General features: G+C 37.5%; 3 protein-coding genes and 1 long non-coding RNA gene across 5 annotated transcripts; all 4 read left to right on the forward strand.

The window, feature by feature from the left end:
* The first annotated feature begins 1,053 nt into the window (after positions 1–1,053).
* Positions 1,054–2,694, forward strand: LOC149645971 (uncharacterized). The gene is made up of 3 exons (XR_016371767.1): positions 1,054–2,073; positions 2,151–2,289; positions 2,558–2,694. It is a non-coding gene; the product is annotated as an uncharacterized LOC149645971 (long non-coding RNA).
* A 554-nt stretch (positions 2,695–3,248) lies between these two features.
* On the forward strand, positions 3,249–3,751 carry LOC149645972 (uncharacterized). The gene is made up of 2 exons (XM_089850296.1): positions 3,249–3,496; positions 3,563–3,751. The coding sequence occupies exons 1-2, from the start codon at positions 3,383–3,385 to the stop codon at positions 3,749–3,751; spliced, it is 303 nt and encodes a 100-aa protein (XP_089706422.1). The 5' UTR covers positions 3,249–3,382.
* Positions 3,752–3,905: 154 nt separating this feature from the next.
* Positions 3,906–5,694, forward strand: LOC149645973 (uncharacterized). 2 transcript variants are annotated; one of them, XM_089849661.1, is made up of 3 exons: positions 3,906–4,161; positions 4,628–4,890; positions 5,061–5,694. In XM_089849661.1, the coding sequence occupies exons 1-2, from the start codon at positions 4,049–4,051 to the stop codon at positions 4,878–4,880; spliced, it is 366 nt and encodes a 121-aa protein (XP_089705787.1). In that variant the 5' UTR covers positions 3,906–4,048; the 3' UTR covers positions 4,881–4,890; positions 5,061–5,694. The 2 variants fall into 2 exon arrangements, with proteins under 2 accessions (XP_089705787.1, XP_089705786.1); XM_089849660.1 differs by having other exon boundaries at positions 4,628–5,694.
* Positions 5,695–8,451: 2,757 nt separating this feature from the next.
* Positions 8,452–9,835, forward strand: LOC149645974 (uncharacterized). Its single transcript, XM_089850297.1, has 3 exons — positions 8,452–8,600; positions 8,669–9,111; positions 9,170–9,835. Exons 1-3 carry the CDS (start codon positions 8,452–8,454, stop codon positions 9,286–9,288), a joined length of 711 nt encoding a protein of 236 aa, XP_089706423.1. The 3' UTR covers positions 9,289–9,835.
* The last annotated feature ends 7,958 nt before the right edge of the window (positions 9,836–17,793 follow it).

Consider the following 17,793-nt stretch of genomic DNA (forward strand, 5'->3'; position numbering starts at 1 on the left):
CGCCACTGGCCGCTCACTGTAGGGTGTTCAAATTCCCACGTTGTGCAGAAGGAACACACAAAACGTACATCCGCCAACAAGTCCAATAGCAACATAAAAAATGAAGTTCACTCGGTAAAAACACAAGAGTCGAACGTCCGTATTAAACGAAAGTCCGGAAAATAATTGCGCAAAATTCAAAATTTAGTCCTCACTCGGGGCACCACTTGTAACCGCGCGCTTTCACTGATACCCGAAAACACACGACCACGTAATTTCAGTTAATCCAATGTCTTAATTAACATATAAATCTAGTTAAATTATAATTACAATCCGTTAGTAAACAATAAATATACAATCCGTTAATAACAGTCAATAAGTAAATAAAGTCAATTAGTCTATATAATATTATTAACTGGTTCTGACGCCGGTACTCCTCCAACTGCCCTTATTCCCGGGCTGCCTTTCAAATATATCCCCTCGGGCCTCCGGGGAACGTCCAATCCCGGCTCTCGAGCAGACGACAGATCTAACGTTCAGCTTCCTGGGCCGTCTAGCGGGGAACTCTGGTATCGGTTTAGATCGCTCCATCTGGTGGTGAACCTTTGTAACGGGCTCCCCGTAACAGCAGAACATCAGAAAATATGAAAAAAATTAAAGAACTAGTAACAAAGCTGCTCTCTAGGAAGGTTCATAAAGTGTAATGCCAAATAAAACATTTTAAACTTCTTGAAGTCATTATTTTCCAATTAAATAATATTTAACTATTTTTAACTGACAATATTTGTAATATCAATTAAAGAAATAAAAACATTTTTGGCGCCTGTTTGCTGTTAATTTAAATAACCTAAAATTTAGTTTCAATCAGCAATTTCCTAGTTTTAATGAAAGTCAGGAAATTTATATTTAGTGGGAATTAGTGTTCGTACGGGGACCCCGACCCCGAAAACCGGGGATCCCCGACTTTTTCCACCGACCCCGACCCCGGTACCTAACATGTAAAATGTAGTCGGGGTTTTTTTCGGGGTTAGATTTTTTTAGGTTATTTTTAGCAAACTATTTTTTGTCCTGCACCAAAAACAATCATCTCATTCGTCTCAAATAAGTGCTCCGCTTCTCCTTTATGAAAAAAAGGGCAAGGGGGAAACTAAAAACAAACAAAATACAGTAAAAACAGTCACCAAATTTCCAAAGTCCACCATCCTCCCTCTCGTGGATCGGCGGCCCTCCCCTGTCTTTTGTAATGGCAGTGGTCTTTCGTGGGAATCGTAGCTCGGAAAGTCGGAATTTATTGGGCTTTTTACAGTTTCTTGCCTACTAGCTAAGAGTCGGACGGATAATATGAGTGATGAGTCTCTCTGAGACTGAGTTCGAATTTGTATATTAATAAAGCTTCTTTCCAAACACCCAGAAATTTAACGATTTTTTTATCTTTTTTCCAAAAATTTTCAGCATGCGATGTCTTACCCCGACTCCGACTGGTTTTTTTCGGGGATAACATGCCCCCGACCCCGACCCCGACTTGTTTTTTTCGGGGATAAGATGCCCCCGACCCCGATTAAATTTTTACCCCGTACGAACAATAGTGGGAATACATTAAATAGTAAACTAGTAAATCCAAATATAAGTAATCTAAGCCTAGGATAGTTTAAACTTCAAGTCTTCAATTGGTCAGGTAATTTGAATTAGAGAAGCTTCGGACAGAGTTCAGATTACTCCCTTTAAGAAGTTAAGTTTACGCCCTTAATTTTCAAAAAGCGGCGCACTAGCACACAGCTTCTGAATTCTACGATGGCCTTTAATTTGTAAATTTGGATAATCTCCCTCAAAGCTTATGCATTTTTAATAATTATTCCATAAAATTTCCTTTAAAGCCACTCAAGATTGAAACTCAGATTTGACTTAATGTTCCTTTTGGATTACTTGGAAGCGTTAAAATGAGGTTCTGGAACATCCTTAATTTACCATAAGCTTTACAACTGAAATCCAATATGATCATTGAGTGAAACAATCTTCAACAACTTCATAGCTGCTGACTATCGAAGATCAATGTTATTAAAACAGCTTGTAGTGTATCATCTACTCACAATTAAGGTCAGTAGGTTCGATGATGTTGTTTCGACGTTGACACTGACAGTACTATGTGATTTGTACTACTTGGAAATTTTTAGATCTTTTGGGATATAAACTTTGACGAAACTCGTTTTTCCTATTGCAATATCATTCACAAAGACGAAAATATAGCACGAAGATAAAAATACCTCTGAGAGAACAATTGGAAATGTAGACAGAACATAACTAAATTTGTTGGTAACTAACATAATTTAAAAAATAAATACCTGAATAACAACATACCCCTCTTTAAAAAATAGTACATTTAAACAGGTGGATACGAAATTAAGAATAAAAATCGTATATCCGCCCCTAGATGATAAGCTAACGGTCAAATCCTTAATCCTTCAATTTGTCTACTATGTGATGATTTTTATTTTTTATAAAAAAACTGTTATAGCTGAAGACTTTAAATTTTACGGGATAGTATCAAACCTATTAATACACGTCTCATTAAAAATTCAAGATATTTGAACCAGTGGATGCACTATTTGGGCCAAAAACGTTGATAAAACTGGTCCCCTCCCATAGACGCCCATGTTAAAACCAGACAGTTTGAAAGTTTAGACCGAACCTATGTGACGCGCCGCACATTGCCCAAGCGCTCATGTAAGGATTTGAATAAACCGTATCTATTTATTTAGAGGTAAATGGGCGTTCAGATATCCTAATTTTGGATGTTGGCTAGGACAGGGAAAGTTTACTGTAGGCCTTCCTTCCACAAAATGCGGGGAAGAAATCTGAAAGTTACGTAATTAGTGAGAGTAAAAAAACCAAAACTTCTACAATAAGAATCAGCATTACCGCCGCTTTTTTCCCGGAAAATATTCTTTTCTCTGCAACCTGCGAATCCATTTAGGCCTAAGTCTTCCCACGTCATGCCGGGGGAAATATTGAAATGAATATGGCATGGGCAATCTCTTTTATCCAACGCTAAGCCTTGGCTCTCACGGTGAATATTACATTCAGAAACACTCCATATTTTAAATTTCGAATCTGTACTTCCACAATTTAGAACAGCAAAATAACTGCCTCCGTTATTACATCTCCTCTTAGAAGACATTACATTTAAATAAATAAAGCTTATCTTAACCCTCAAGCAACAGCACATAAGCAGACGAATGCATTTAGGATTCATTTACTCCCTCATAGGCGGCGCCTTATTATTATTTGCCTAACCCGGGATGGAAGCGTACATAAAATTCCTCTCGTAAATCCCGTAGAAGGTATACGCCAGTGAACTGGCGTATACAGGCGTCTATACTCTCTATTAACGTTTCAAGATCTATTAATGGGACTAAGTTCGTGCACTAGATTGACCATTGAGAAAGCGAATATGATAACAATGGTCAAGTTCGTCTCAGCCATTTGTGGTGATTTTGATAAAGCTAGAAGACTTTTCAAGGTAAGCGATGACACGCACGCTATCAGTTTGGGTTTTTTGGGGTTAATTGTTACGTATAACTTGTAGGATATTTTTGATTTGATGTCCGTCGGATCTATTATCCTTATTATTGATAACGCAAAAGGAAGTGCCTTCGACAAAACGCTAAAAATGGCCCAATCTCGTGGACTGTCCTATAAAATTCCTGCACAGAAATGTTTCCGATTTGAAGTTGATGAATCTTTGGAACCAAACATACAAGAAGCTTTTTTTTAAGTTTTTTGTTAACGCTTTAAATAAAGTTACCGTAAAACTAATACGTGAACGTGGGGCCATGGACTTTGTAATTCCAAATGAGACCATCATTCAAAGTGAACTTAGGGAAATAGATTTAAATTTTATGTAACCAACCCCCCGTCGTGCCCGTCTCCTATTGGGATTTATAAAATCCATGGTACGGCATTCTAGACGTTCCCGCGTTAGCCTCAAAGAGACGCCAGAGTCTAATTATGATTTCCCCCTCGTTAGTTCCGACAACTCAAAACATCCGCTGAACAGGCTAGAAATGTTTCTATGGCATTTTTGAAAAAATCATATAGTTCTTTGGAAAGGGGAATGCCACGAAATGGAAGTCATACTGTTAAGAAAAGAAAACTGGATGAGCAGTATCATCCCTTCCGAACACCGTAAGTACAACTTAATTTGCACCCTTGTAAGTTAAGTAGTTGAACAGCGTTATGACAGTAACCTGAAAGGGTTAGACGACTGCAACCTGACCATATAGACCATTTTGGATATTAAATACGAAGTAACCAACACACAGGGAAGGGTTCGAGGCCCCCCTTAGGGTATCCTTGATCTCGCCAAGAAGCGACGCCAGACGGAGCCAGAGTTCGACACTACACGCGGGAGACTAGCTAACTCTCACTGATTCTAGCGGTGCTTCTTGGCGAGATGATGGAGAATATCCCAATGGCGGCCTCGTGCCCTTGTGTGTGGGTTTCTCATTATGTAATTTCCGAAATTGTCTATTGAGCCTAATCTAACCTCTACTAAGTCTAACACTAATACTATGCGGGTCAAGTTAGCGTCTTCTCTCGGCCCTGGTGAGGTTTGTTAAGTACATTATGTGGTACTTTTATCCGCGTAAAGATCGAGACGAAGTCGTCTGGTTGAAGAAGTCGAGGATAAATGTGAGGAAATAGATTTTTCGCGAACACAAAAGCGATCCAGTAGTAGAAAGTATAAGTTTGAACCGAAAGTACGATCCAGTAGAAGCTTGGATAAGTCTGAACCGAAAGTGCGATCCAGTAGAAGCTTGGATAAGTCTGAACCGAAAAAACGATCCAGTAGAAGCTTGGATCAGTCTGAACCGAAAGCACGATCCAGTATTGTAGAAAATTGATTAAGCGATGGTAACTAATCTTGTTTTTTGTGTATTTAATTTTGTAATTCTGTAAATTCTCATGTTAATTATACCAATAATTATGTTTTATCCAATTCAATTCCTTTAAATAACCCTTTGTAAAAACTCTAAATTTATGCTCATTTCAAACATTTAAAATCGAAAATATTTTCCAAAAAGAAACAAATGGTTGAAAACCCCGGGAAAGCCCCTCCGTAAGCTGATGGAAGAGTGTACCTTTGACCACACCTGTATGGGCTTCTTTCACCAGACCAAGGAGCGAGCTATTAAAAAGAGAAAACAACCCCAAAAACAAAAATCAGAACACGCATTACCAGCGATCAGAAAGGTCTCACCAAATAGACTTCTCTCTGCCGTAGCAGAATTTTTACCAAGTCCAACCAACCCCTAGAAAACTAGGATATTTAGTATTCTATTTTTAATTAAAAAGTTCTGTGTAACGTTTTTAATCTGAACGCAACTCCTTATTATAAGGCCACTATAATTATCCGAATAGTAATAATAACTGTTTCATTCCGGTTATTTTAACTTCACCAGCTCTCCCCCAAAAAGAACTAAAACAAAGGATTTCGGTACCCTACCGGTGCTGAAATTCTACAAGTAGAAGCTTGGATAATTTTGAACCGAAAGTACGATTCAGTAGATGCTTGGATAATTTTGAACCGAAAGTACGATTCAGTAGATGCTTGGATAATTCTGAACCGAAAGTACGATTCAGTAGATGCTTGGATAATTCTGAACCGAAAGTACGAATCAGTAGAAGCTTGGTTAAGTCTGAACCGAAAGTACGAATTAGTAGAATCTTGGATAAGTCCGAACCGAAAGTACGATCCAGTAGGAGCTTGGATAAGTCCGAACCGAAAGTACGATCCAGTAGTATCTTGGATAAGTCCGAACCGAAAGTACGATTCGGTAGGAGCTTGGATAAGTCTGAACCGAAAGTACGATCCAGTAGGAGCTTCGATATGTCTGAACCGAAAGTACGATCCAGTAGGAGCTTGGATATGTCTGAACCGAAAGTACGATCCAGTAGTAGCTTGGATAAGTCTGAACCGAAAGTACGATTCAGTAGTAGCTTAGATAAGTCTGAACCGAAAGTACGATTCGGTAGTATAGCTTGGATAAAAGTGGTAGCTTGCGTAACCGACAATGGATCAAATATTATTAAAGCCGTAAGAGACCGCTTCGGCGAATTTAAACGTCTACCTTGTTTTGCCCATACTTTAAACCTGGTTGCTCAAGAAGCGTTATCTGTTGACCAGAAGTTAATGACTTCTTATCCCGGGAAGTATTGGACACTAAGGCTTTATATAGTATCCATCCCTGCTAGTCAAAATTGCCTATGGCAATCGTAAAAGAGGGTCGAAAGTTTCCTCCCCACTAGGAAAACAATCTAATCTACTGAAAAAAATCCCACGCCGAGAGGCTGTGGCTCTCAAACTGTGGGGCGTGTTCAAAACTTCTTCACCGCCAATCATTGAAAAGCCGTCTGGCTAAAACTCTATGAAAATCCATTACAATCCGTGGGCCTAGGACCCCACACTAGTTTGACCGGAATTTCAAGCAAACTCTATAAGGACAGCTGTTCTTGTCATCGTTTCTCATTCGTTACCTCAAACCACAGGACACACCTTAAAGTTTCGTTACTTGCCCGCTGCTGGCGCGCATATCAGCCTGCCAGCTTTAACTAAGAGAAGCGCCGTAGGTGGCGTGGTGATCGGCACTAATAATAAGTTGGCTAATACAGATGGTTCCGGATATGGTTTTAGTCCAATACTTCCCAGGATAAGAAGTCATAAACTTCTGCAAGAATCTATTACTTCTAAAATTTACCTTAGAAAATTTTACGGGGTTTTCCCTTCCAAATTCATCGCTAAAAAAAGAAAAGGCGATTGCTATATAGTTTTTAACAATCAAACGAGTGATCAGCCAGAACAACATTGGATTAGCTTGGGTGTCAAAGCTAATAAAAAAGGGGAAAAGCGATTTTTTACGATAAATTTGGGTCAGGACCCGAATCATACAATTTGAAAATAAATCACCTGGTGCCTGAGTTTCAAATACAAAATAAGCAAATTCAAGACTTCAGATCTTCCACACGTGGACTATACTCAATTGATTTTATTAATAAAATGTACAGAGGGTGGAGTCTGAAACGGATTGTTAAATCATATACAACATATCCTGTTTAAAGCGAGGAACACACATGCGTCGAAATTTCACGGAATCTTACTAAAAACTCGTAAACGTAAACTTTTTCTATTCCGTTTACGTTTACGTTTCTGGATCTGAATCGCACTTGAACACGTAATCGCAAACGAAAAACTTAATTTGCGGTCTTGAAATTCGAAAACAGTGACATCTCTCTTTCGGTTAAAAAGGATTATATGCTCATAGAGGAGGCCGAGGCTTAGGGTTGAAATCAATGCTACGAACCTGATAAACTGTACCATGCCCTAATGGTTTGGGCAAGTAGTTTGTTCGAAAATCGTATCATTAAAATAATTTGTCAAAAAGATATGGAAAGCTTTTAACCTTCCCTAAAATTGTCCCAAATCAGCGCTCTTCTACGATCTGCTTTTCTTTTCTCGGCCATTTTTGCCCAAAACCTCGTACGGATCCGAGCATCTGATTGGCTGGAGCTTAGCGTAAAATGTTTTACGACGGAAAAAGTTGAGACAATTTCAACTCTCTTTTCTAGTACGTTTACGACGAAGTTTTTTGTACGTTTACGTTTCAGTCGAACTTTTACGCATATGTGTTCCTCGCTTTAAACGATATTCTAGTTTGTTATTACGTTTATAAAATACTAAAAAGCTTCAAATGTTTTAAAAATCACTGTAAAGAGTCGATGATTACTAGATTTTGTTATAAGAACGATCTACTCTATCGCTTCGAATTCATTCGGGAAAAATGTTTTACATCGTTTCATACAGACGTTTTGAGGGAAGAAAGGAATCCCATTACATGGTTATCTATTGTCTTCAAATATCATGTACGTTTACCATATACTTTGAACATGGAACGAGTGAGAAAGGAAAAATTGCTCGAGTAGCGAAACAAAAGCCCCCATTTGATGAGAAGATGGTTCGGACGACTGATTTTGAGTACGGAGACCAGCAAGAAATAATCGGAAAAGTTATTTACCCCACAAGTACCATCATTCTCGAAAATAGACAGATTAAGCTGACACCTCGGAGCCGCGTACGGGTACGTGTAGAAAGTCTACACGTACGCGTCGGTTTTTCTGTTAAGCATCCATAGGTGAAAATAAGGCTGGAATGTTAGTACTTGAGCGCCATCTACTATGATAAATAGAAACAAACATAAATACTTAAACAGCAGTAACCAAAAAACAAACAAAATAAATTTAATACTTTTAAGCGACATGAATAACGAATTTAACTTAATCATAAATTTAGTATTTAGCTCAGGGAACCAGTAGTCATTTTATTTTCAAACCCAACGGATTATATTACGGAGTCTTGGTTTCGGCTGCTAAGTGGTTGTGTTAAATTGTTAGGAAATAGGGATCACTGGAAAATTAAACATGTTTCAATCAAGAACGGTTACTAAACTTCATTTCGATGACGTAAGCAACAATTTTGATGAAGAAATGCGCGAGCCCTCTACCCTTTTAACCGAATTAGACGGCAATGTTTTTGAAATAATAGACAAAGAAAATTCACCCCTAAAACTGTAAGTATTCATGTCAATAAATTATTTCCCCATCATAGTGACCGTAAAATACAATTTTAATTTCACAGCAAAAAAGATAACAAGAAACAACCGCGATTTAGGTTCAATTGTCTGGCTGACATTCGACTATTGAAGGAAGTTTTATTGGCCAATCCTTTTTGTGTTGGAGCTGCTTCAAACGCGTGGGTCATAGTGGCCGAAAAGATCAGGGTTTTATACCCTAACGTTAGCCCAAGACGTTGCAGGGAAAGAACTACATTGATTCTTAATGAATTTGTTAAAGAAGACAATAAGCACCTGCGAAAATCAAGAACAGAGGAAGAATATGATGAAAGGAGCCAGCCACTCCAAGAGTTGAAAGAATTGAAAGCAGAGGGGGAAAACTTGATAACAACAACCGAAAATAAAGTTTCAACTAGTCAAAAAGGAAAAAAGGATGCTGAAGACACGGCCAGAGGAATTGAGCTAAGAAATGAAGCCTTGCGTTCTAGGACACCATTAAATACCCAAGGTAAAGTCTATAATTGCACAATTTAAATGCAATTATAAAATAAAATCTTTCGATATAGATGTTTCTCCAGAAACTTCAAACCCAAGGAAGGCCAAAAGAGACATTTTTCAGTATTTGTGTACTAAACTTGCCTCCGAATTAGAGATAAAACAAGATGGCCCAAGGGCTGGGCCTTAATACTAATTTTACACGGCTCACGTGACCCCCGTATAGTTGATCTCCAATAAATCGTACAACTAAAAACATTTCTGAAACACAATCGTGTATCCCCTTAATTTCTAATAACGTCACATTTCAAATAATATTAATGAAACTAAATTGTGCACCCCACTAAAGTACAATTTTTAAAAATCATACGAATCAAATAATGTATCTAAAACAAAATCCTGGATCCCCTAAACCAGAAATAAGTAAACCGTCCCCTCTATTTTACGAATCCTAACCTAACCATCCAGCATAATCTGATGTATCACGCGCACAAAGTGCAGTAGTGCACGAAAATTATCATCTTGTTTCCATCACCCAAAAAAGCCCGCGAGATTTAAACTACCATTCTTTCCTCTCTCTCCTCTCCGAGCGGGATGCCCCCTCTCCCTCTTCCACCTCTCACTAATATACCAGGCAGGCAGCGGAGCTTCGTTTCCCTCCGATCTGGGTTCCATCTCTCTTCGTATCGCCATCGCGTACGGTAGCGATCTCTCTCTCCCCGCACGCTTTCGTTTTCCCTCTCTCTCTCTCCCATCGTAAGCGTACGCGAAACCGGTTTCGCGGACGCGTCCGGCACAGGGGTTTTGGTGCTGTTTCTTAAATTTTACCAGAATAAAATTCCGTGTAAAATTAAAAACAAGAACTGGCCCTAAGAGCAAGAGAGCTAGATTTAAGGGAAAAAGAACTAGAATTGAAAGAGAAGAGAGAAGAAAGCGAAAGGAAAGAAAGAGCGGAACATTTTGAATTAGAAAAAGAAGAGAGGAAGGCGACGCTTTCATTAATCAACAAACTAATTGAAAAACATTTTTAGTTTGAAATGTTTTTGTTTTAATTAAGTTCAAGTAAATTTATGTTGGACTAACTGAAGTATCTGTTGACGAAATAGAATTCTAATAAAAACGCAATTATCACCTAATCCAACTATAAAGAAAATAGTTAGAAAAAGGGGCGAATGTTTTCAAAGTAGCATTTTTAAATCTTCTTAGACATAAATGATTGAGGGGTTACCCAGCTATTAGAATGATTATTATAATACACTTTAGAAACTACCTCTTTGAATTTTATCTTATCAAAACTCAATAATAAATTGTAGAATACCTTTTTCAACCTAACCATTCTAACATTTAAAATAAAAAATGTTTAGAGCAACTGAATTAAAAACAAACTAGCTTTCAAGTAATAAGTTTTGACGACCTGTCGGAATTAATGGAAAATGAAAGGCATTACCCCTATGACTTTAATCAAAACTCTTAAAAAATTACAACTGACTTATAGGAATTAATCAAATATGTAAGATTCGTTAATCAATCTTTCGAATATTTGGATTAATATTCCAAAAACATAAAAAAGAAACGCTGAAACCGCAAGTCTCCAGACCATTGGATGAAGATTCGCAAGAGAATTGAGCTGCTAAAATGTGTATTAGAAGTAAGTCTAAGTAAACTCACCGTAAACTCTGAATTAAAATGTAGGATACTCCTTAAAGGGTAAGTGCCGTTCCCAGCACAAGAAATGTGGTGAGTTTTGGGTGGTGGATTGTAAGATGGCGGATCGGATGAGAAAAAGGTTAAGATACAAAAAGGTGTATACTAAACTAGGTAAGTGGGGGGTTAAACCCTTTTGATTGACGCACCCCACCCTCGCACCTGTAAGGGGGGGCGTTTTTTTGCTTGACAGGTAGATGAAACGTGTTCGGTTCTCTGGTACCTTAGTACATACAAGACAGTACGAAGAGAGGGTGAGTGTTTTGGTGGGGGAATACCCCAAAACCCCACCGTTGAGGTGAAACGAAACAATAGTGTTTATACTGCAAACCATTCGTGAATGTAGCTATGAGAATATAGGGTTAACAGTTGAGGCGTAGACAATTGTTCCTTTTCAAACACATCAAGGTTATATCACTCCAAAATTTATACACTCCATTTTCTTTTTTTTTTCATTTACTGATTTCCATGTGTCCAAGACATATCTTTATTGGATGTAAATATCGTCTGCTTTACTGTATATTCGCTATGCTTGGAATACTGCTTTTATAACTCGTAAATCTTTTACTTTATAAAAGAGAAATAATTCTATATCTAGGTAAATAAGTTTGTAGTAGTGGTCCTCCTCTTGACTCGGAGAGGTAATATTTTGGTTTTTCCATGTTGTTATCATAAAAATCAATAATTAAACTTAATTTTTCTTTATGAAACTATGGGAAGACTCTACCCTGTACTGTTATTTTTCATTCAAGATGGTTGCCAAACGTAATGAACCAATAGTTTTATTTATTTACGATCCCAATTTTTCAAAAAATTCCCAAGTTCTCTCCATGAAATAATATAGTGTTTTTCACCAATAGTATTTTTCTCCAATTGTTGGATTTATGTTATGGATTCTAAAACCACCCTTAACAACTTTATATTTTATAAAAATTACTATCGCTCTCTTAGAAAATAGATTTATACTGATGTTAGATACAGTAAAAAGTTCAAATATAGATTAATTATCTTGCAATAACGAGTAATTAATTTCCAACGTTTGTAAGCTTTCCATTTTGAAGCAAGCCACCTCTTTTCTTTTTTCTTAAATAGAATAGATACTGTCAATCTTTTGCGACTAGTGTTAAATGGCGGTATATTTTTGTTTAAAATTGTGCTAACTTTTTGGCATCAAACCGGTTACCGAATACCAAAAAGTTTTCCTTATCAAATACCGAATTGAATAGTTAATTCCAAATAGAATACTAACTAGTTAGGCCATGGTAAAATTTTTCCAAGCCATTAGTCGTGAATAGTTATGCTTAGTATTCGCGTATAGTTAACCCTAATACTTTCGAATACAAAGCTTAACTAATCGCGATTAATCGGGTAGTAACCCTAATATTCGTGAATAGTTAATATAAAGCAAGGAGAAAAACATTAAGAAGCTCCTAAATTTCAAAATGCCTCTCCTCATTGGTGGCCAAGTATTTCTTAAAATTTTCATGGGCACCTGCTGATAGTTTTTGATGGGAGACAAATAAAACTGGGATGATATTTTAAAAAATAAGGTGGGTGTCTCTAGTTCAGATGACCTAAATTTATGGTAGTCGATTTAACCGAATAGTCAGTTCGGTATACGATATTCGTATCGAATAGTGCAAATGGGCTTATCGAATTATTCAGTTCGGTATTCGATTGAAACTGTTAACCGCACACCTCTACTTCAAATTTAAACCTTTTGATGCTTATTGATTTCGATTTGACCACAGCAGTCAAATTAGGAGGGAAAACGACAAGGGATCTGCACATTGTACTGTACGTTACAACAGTGAGAAGCCCTTCTAACTTAACAAAAAGTTGCAAATATCAATTACTGTCCTGTAGCCTTGTAGTATTTTCACGTATTCACAGTAATAATTGTGAATGTAGAACTTTGGATTTTCTAATCGCAGCCGATTTGTTTCATACCAATATATTCTAAATGTTACTCTTTGTTGATAGAAATCATTTCTCCGAAGAGAACGAACGATGCAATAGCAAGACCCATTAGTCACAAGAGAAAAGATCCACTGACTACTTCGATTTTCGAAGGTAAAGTTTCCTCTACAGGTCGTCTCCATCTTGACATCTCGTAAATAACTTTCTTCGGAATTGATTTATAGTGGATAAAATTGCGCTCCATTATATTCAGAACCCTGCGGATTTTGAAATTAAATCTTTATTTCACACTATTTATATGCCCTTTAATCCAAAAAATACATTGAGATTTCTGGCCATTTTGCATTTCAAAGAGGACAATGTATTTTCGACCTGTTTACTATGAGTGCAGGGAAAACACATCGTTTTCTACACTGCTCAAGTTAATACCATTAAACAATGATTTGAAATTATAAGTGACCGTTCTACACTAGATCCAAATCTCTAGGAGTGTTCGAATACCACTTTTTGGGCATCGAACCGGTTACCGAAAACCAAAAAAGTTCCTAATCAAATACCGAATCGAATACTTTACTCCAAACCGAATACCGAATAGTTCGGCCTTTGGGAAACTTTTTACTAACAGATTAGTCGTGAGCAGTTAAGCCTAGTATTTGCGAATAGTTAACCCTAATACTCGCAAATACTAGGCTTAACGTTTCTCGATTAATCGGGTAGTAACTCTAATACTCGTGAAAAATTAATACATAGCAAGGAGAAAAACATTTTGAAGCTCCTATACTTACATCTCCTCATTGGTGGCCAAGTATTTCTTAAAATTTTCCTAGGAACTTCCTGGTAGTTTTTGATGGGAGACAAATAAAATTTTTGGGATGCTATTTTTTAAAATAAGGTGGGTCTCTCTAGTGCCAAGGACCTAAATTTATGGTAGTCGAACTTTAACCGAATGGTCAGTTCGGTATTCGATATTCGTATCGAATATTGAAAATGGACTTATCAAATACCGGATCGAATTATTCGGTTCGGTATTCGATCGAATTATTTGATTGAAACGGTTAACCGAACGCCTCTACTAATCTCTTATTGCTGGTGCCTTGGTTTTTCACTTGCTATAGCGCCCACCCTCATTCCTTATAAAATGTCGGTAAAGTCAATGTCATAAGCAAAGCACCGTATCTAGCTGACATATTCTGAGAGATTTTAGTCAATGATACATGAAAAAAGTCATCTTTCGAAGCTGATCTTTCTGCTAAACGTGCTAAATTTTTTCAGCGCCACTGCAAACCGCAATTATATATGATATTTCTTTAAGCAATAAATATGAATATAATCATAATTTAAATCAAAGGTGGCACAGATCATATGCTAAAGTTTCTTATTTGTAACCTGAGTTTAACAACTATACGAGATAATCGGCATAGATAGAGCTCGTAAAGTTTCGAATATCATGTTTATGATAAAAAAGACTAGTGGTCAAACTGGAATAACATGATCGTTTTCTTGACGCTTTTAAGTGTTTGAACCTAGGGGTGGACGTTTTGGAAAAAGCGTACGAGATTTCCAAATCCAATTTGATTTCTTCCGATTTTGTTGGTTTTCATTTTATTTCGTCGGAATTTGCTCGATTTCAAAATTCGATAAAAGACAATGTTTTTCATGGGATTTTGAGATTTACCCCGTGATTTCGTCGGATTTTGCGATATTTCCTTTGATTTTGTTAGATTTTGGGGTATTTCTTGTGATTTCCTCGGATTTTGAGATTAATTCCGTGATTTCAACGGATTTTGTGATTTATTTATTCTGGATTTCGTGAATTTTGTAGCTGATTTCTCGATTTCTTTGCTGATTTTTGTGTTTTGCTTCTGATATCTTTATGCACATTGTGATTTCTAAACGGATTTTTTGATTTCGATACTGATTTCGGATTTTCTATGGGATTTTGAAATCAGCAAAAATAGGTTTGATTTCTGATTCTGTTATTGATTTCGGATTTTCCATGGGATTTTGAAATCAGCAAAAATCGGTTTGATTTTTGATTCTGTTATTGATTTCGGATTTCTCAAATTGGATTTCGTGTTTAGTGTACGGGATTTCGTGTATGACCGACCCCTCATCTTGAACGATGTTAAGGGATACTTTCCTAAATTCCGATTTTCTAACGAATTATAAGACCAGAACACTATGTTATGAAAGACCGATATTTCGGCAAAAATTCCACAAGGCTCATTGTGACAATATTTATATATGTTTGACTTCTAGGATGTTGCCAAACTAAATGGTTTTTGGGTGCACCATCTGGCGGCCAAGTTAGCCTTCTAGTAGGTTTAAGTGTTATTTGACGTTAGTGATGTGTAAAGAGCTACATTTTTGTGGTAAGTTAAAAGTTCAATTAGTAAATATTACTTAATATTGGAGATACAGAGAAACAACTACCTATCGAAAATTACACAAAATGATTCATTTTTGATCAATGATTACTCAATGATTACTCAATGATTACTCTTAAACGCGCAAGTGAATTGCGACGGACTTTTCATTAAAATGTAGTGCAAATGCCATACTATAGAAATAACGAGAAGGATAATTGCGGTTTTGGTTGGTTTTCTAAAAGTTGGTGTTCCAAAGTCTTAAAAAAGAGGAACGAAATATGCAAAAAGTAAACGACGTACTTACCAAACATACAGCACCTTTATGCCAACAAAAAGTGCAACATCAAAATTCTAGATGAAACAGAATATGTTTATTAAACTTGGATTACATGTTGGTATGATAAGACTATAACATTGGATATTCCCGAACCCAGGAATTCTACTGAAATTGTACACTTGGAAGAACATAAAATAGAAAATATATAATTTCTGCCGAATTTCGATTGTACCAGTTTGAGCACAGAGTGAAAAACGGACATGAAGTAACTGATTACGTGTAAACTAATATAGCTTTATCATACCAATATGTACTGTCAGTTTAAAAACCATATTCTTTTTCTTCTTGAATTATAGTGTTGAACTTATTGTTGGCATAAAGGTGCTATATCTTTTGTAATTGCGTCGTTTAACGTTTTGCATATTTCACTCCTCTTCTTTTTAGACTTTGGAACACATACTGTTAAGAGACAACCCCCTCCTGCTCCCTTGGGGTCGTCGCCCCTTGTCGTTGGAGTAGAGCAAAAGGCCATGTCTTGGCGGGGGGGGGGCCGAGTTCGGTGTGCCGGTTCCTTGGGTTCGCCCTTGGTTTGGACCTTTCCCTGCCCCGTTCCGCGAACGTTTTGCTCGGCCGCTTCGCCCCCGCCCGGGTGTTGCTTTGGCTCATTCCCAGCTCTTGGCAACCCTCTGGGGGTCGCGGATACATTCTTGGGCCGTATGGCACTGCTGCGTTCGGAGGGAAATCCCTCGTCCCCTCGAGCCTTCTGCTGCCTTAGTCCTGCCCTGTCAGCGACCTCCTCCTGGCTGGGCTCGCCGCCGACGGTGTAGCGTTCTCGTCACCTACTTCAGGGGCGTTTGTCGCGTCCGCTGGCTGTAGCCCGCGTGCCTTGCCGGTGGTTTCGCAGGTTCCATGGGTACAGTGATGCTAGACGTATAAGGGGGGGGGGCTCTGATAAGGCCCCCCAGCTAGGTGCAGTGCCTAATCAAATGTTATCTGATGTTAAAAGACCAGCCAAAACCGCAAATATCCTTCTGGGTATTGCTTTAGTATGACATTTGTACTGCATTTTAGAGAAAAGTGCGTCGCAATTCACTTGCGCGATTAAGAGCAATCATTGATCAAAAATGACTCATTTTGTGCAATTTTCGTTATTATTTTGATGTATCTCCAATATTAAGAAATATTTACTAGTTGAACTTTTAACATACCATAAGAATGAAGCACACATTAGAAACGTCAAAACACACTTAAGGTGGAAGTTCGCCTCTTAAATCCGTCGTTTTTGAAAACTAGATGGCGCTGGAGGGACACCGGAATGCTCATTATAAATGCAAATAATTATGAAAAGTACCGTACTTTTTCAAACCATAAAAATCACAATCCGACCAATGATCTGTAAAAGTGTCTCGAGTCTATTTATAAATTTAACATTGTCACCTTTCATTGGGAGAAGTCTTAAAAAAGGCGTGGTCTCTCCCTGTTAAGTTGCTATAGCTTTCACTAACTACCAAGAAAATCTCGCTTTGACGAAAGGAATGTAAGGGTAAATACCAGGTTATCTTGGAAAAATAACATAATACTATGCTGTCAATCCTACTATCCATTCCTCGTAATTGAAAAAATGGGGTCTGGGGATGAGAGTGACTCTCACTCTACGCCTGAAGCGATTGACTAATTTTAGGCTTAGAAAACCATTATGCTTCAGGGGTATTGCAAATACAAATAGAACTATCCTTTGTCAGACAGGGCAGGGTGTGTAAAAATTGTCCAACTCGAGTTTTTCCTGTGGCTTTTGCTATACTCGCTTGATGTAGGAATTGAGCGAACTTGAAAAGCTGAGGCCTGTGAATACATAATGTAAAATCTCAAAGGAAAGAAAGTAGTGCAATTCAATTCCGGTTGGAACCGAGTTTAGAAAAATTGAACATTGAAATAGATTTTCTGGAAAAGCACTCTTGGTTTCGTGCATCCAACAGAGTTTCAACTTTATTCAAGGAACGTAAAACAAAATAAGATAAGTGTCCTAAATGCATTGTAGTATAAGTTTAATGTTGTTTAACATAACAAGTCAGTTTCATAAATTTAATTAATCTAAAACGAGGTTTCAAGAATCAGAAACCATAATGCCAATTTTATTTCTTGTGGTTTACTTCCGACGCTTGGCATTTGTCTTGTCTTTATTATTAGTTTGTCTTTTTCTTTTCGGGCTTTCAATCACGGGAATGCTAGAAACAGCAGGTTCCCTTATTGGCATTGAGCGTAGATAACGCGGGTCCGCTAATTCGGGCAGCATACATAAATAAAAAAATCTTTCAAGTTTTACGAAAGCTTTTCTCCAAAAAACCGGGTCTCTTAAAATTCTCTCTTTCCGTTCACCAGCTTTGAGCAGAAGTTTTTAATTTTGTCAGGGGCTTCCAATGGATTT

This window comes from Phalangium opilio, unplaced genomic scaffold (genome assembly GCF_054372755.1).
Source record: "Phalangium opilio isolate 3A_F unplaced genomic scaffold, DU_Popi_V2 ptg000089l_1, whole genome shotgun sequence".
Classification (NCBI taxonomy): Eukaryota; Metazoa; Arthropoda; class Arachnida; order Opiliones; family Phalangiidae; genus Phalangium; species Phalangium opilio.

What these genes read in the sequence shown, in the direction of transcription:
- LOC149645973 (XM_089849660.1), top strand. Translation starts at nt 4,049, where the DNA reads ATGGCATTTTTGAAAAAATCATATAGTTCTTTGGAAAGGGGAATGCCA. An exon ending in TATCATCCCTTCCGAACACC is followed by an intron (nt 4,162 to 4,627) that starts GTAAGTACAACT and finishes ATCCGCGTAAAG; the next exon opens with ATCGAGACGAAGTCGTCTGG.
- LOC149645974 (XM_089850297.1), top strand. Translation starts at nt 8,452, where the DNA reads ATGTTTCAATCAAGAACGGTTACTAAACTTCATTTCGATGACGTAAGC. An exon ending in GAAAATTCACCCCTAAAACT is followed by an intron (nt 8,601 to 8,668) that starts GTAAGTATTCAT and finishes TTAATTTCACAG; the next exon opens with CAAAAAAGATAACAAGAAAC. An exon ending in GACACCATTAAATACCCAAG is followed by an intron (nt 9,112 to 9,169) that starts GTAAAGTCTATA and finishes CTTTCGATATAG; the next exon opens with ATGTTTCTCCAGAAACTTCA.
- LOC149645972 (XM_089850296.1), top strand. Translation starts at nt 3,383, where the DNA reads ATGGGACTAAGTTCGTGCACTAGATTGACCATTGAGAAAGCGAATATG. An exon ending in AAGCTAGAAGACTTTTCAAG is followed by an intron (nt 3,497 to 3,562) that starts GTAAGCGATGAC and finishes TATAACTTGTAG; the next exon opens with GATATTTTTGATTTGATGTC.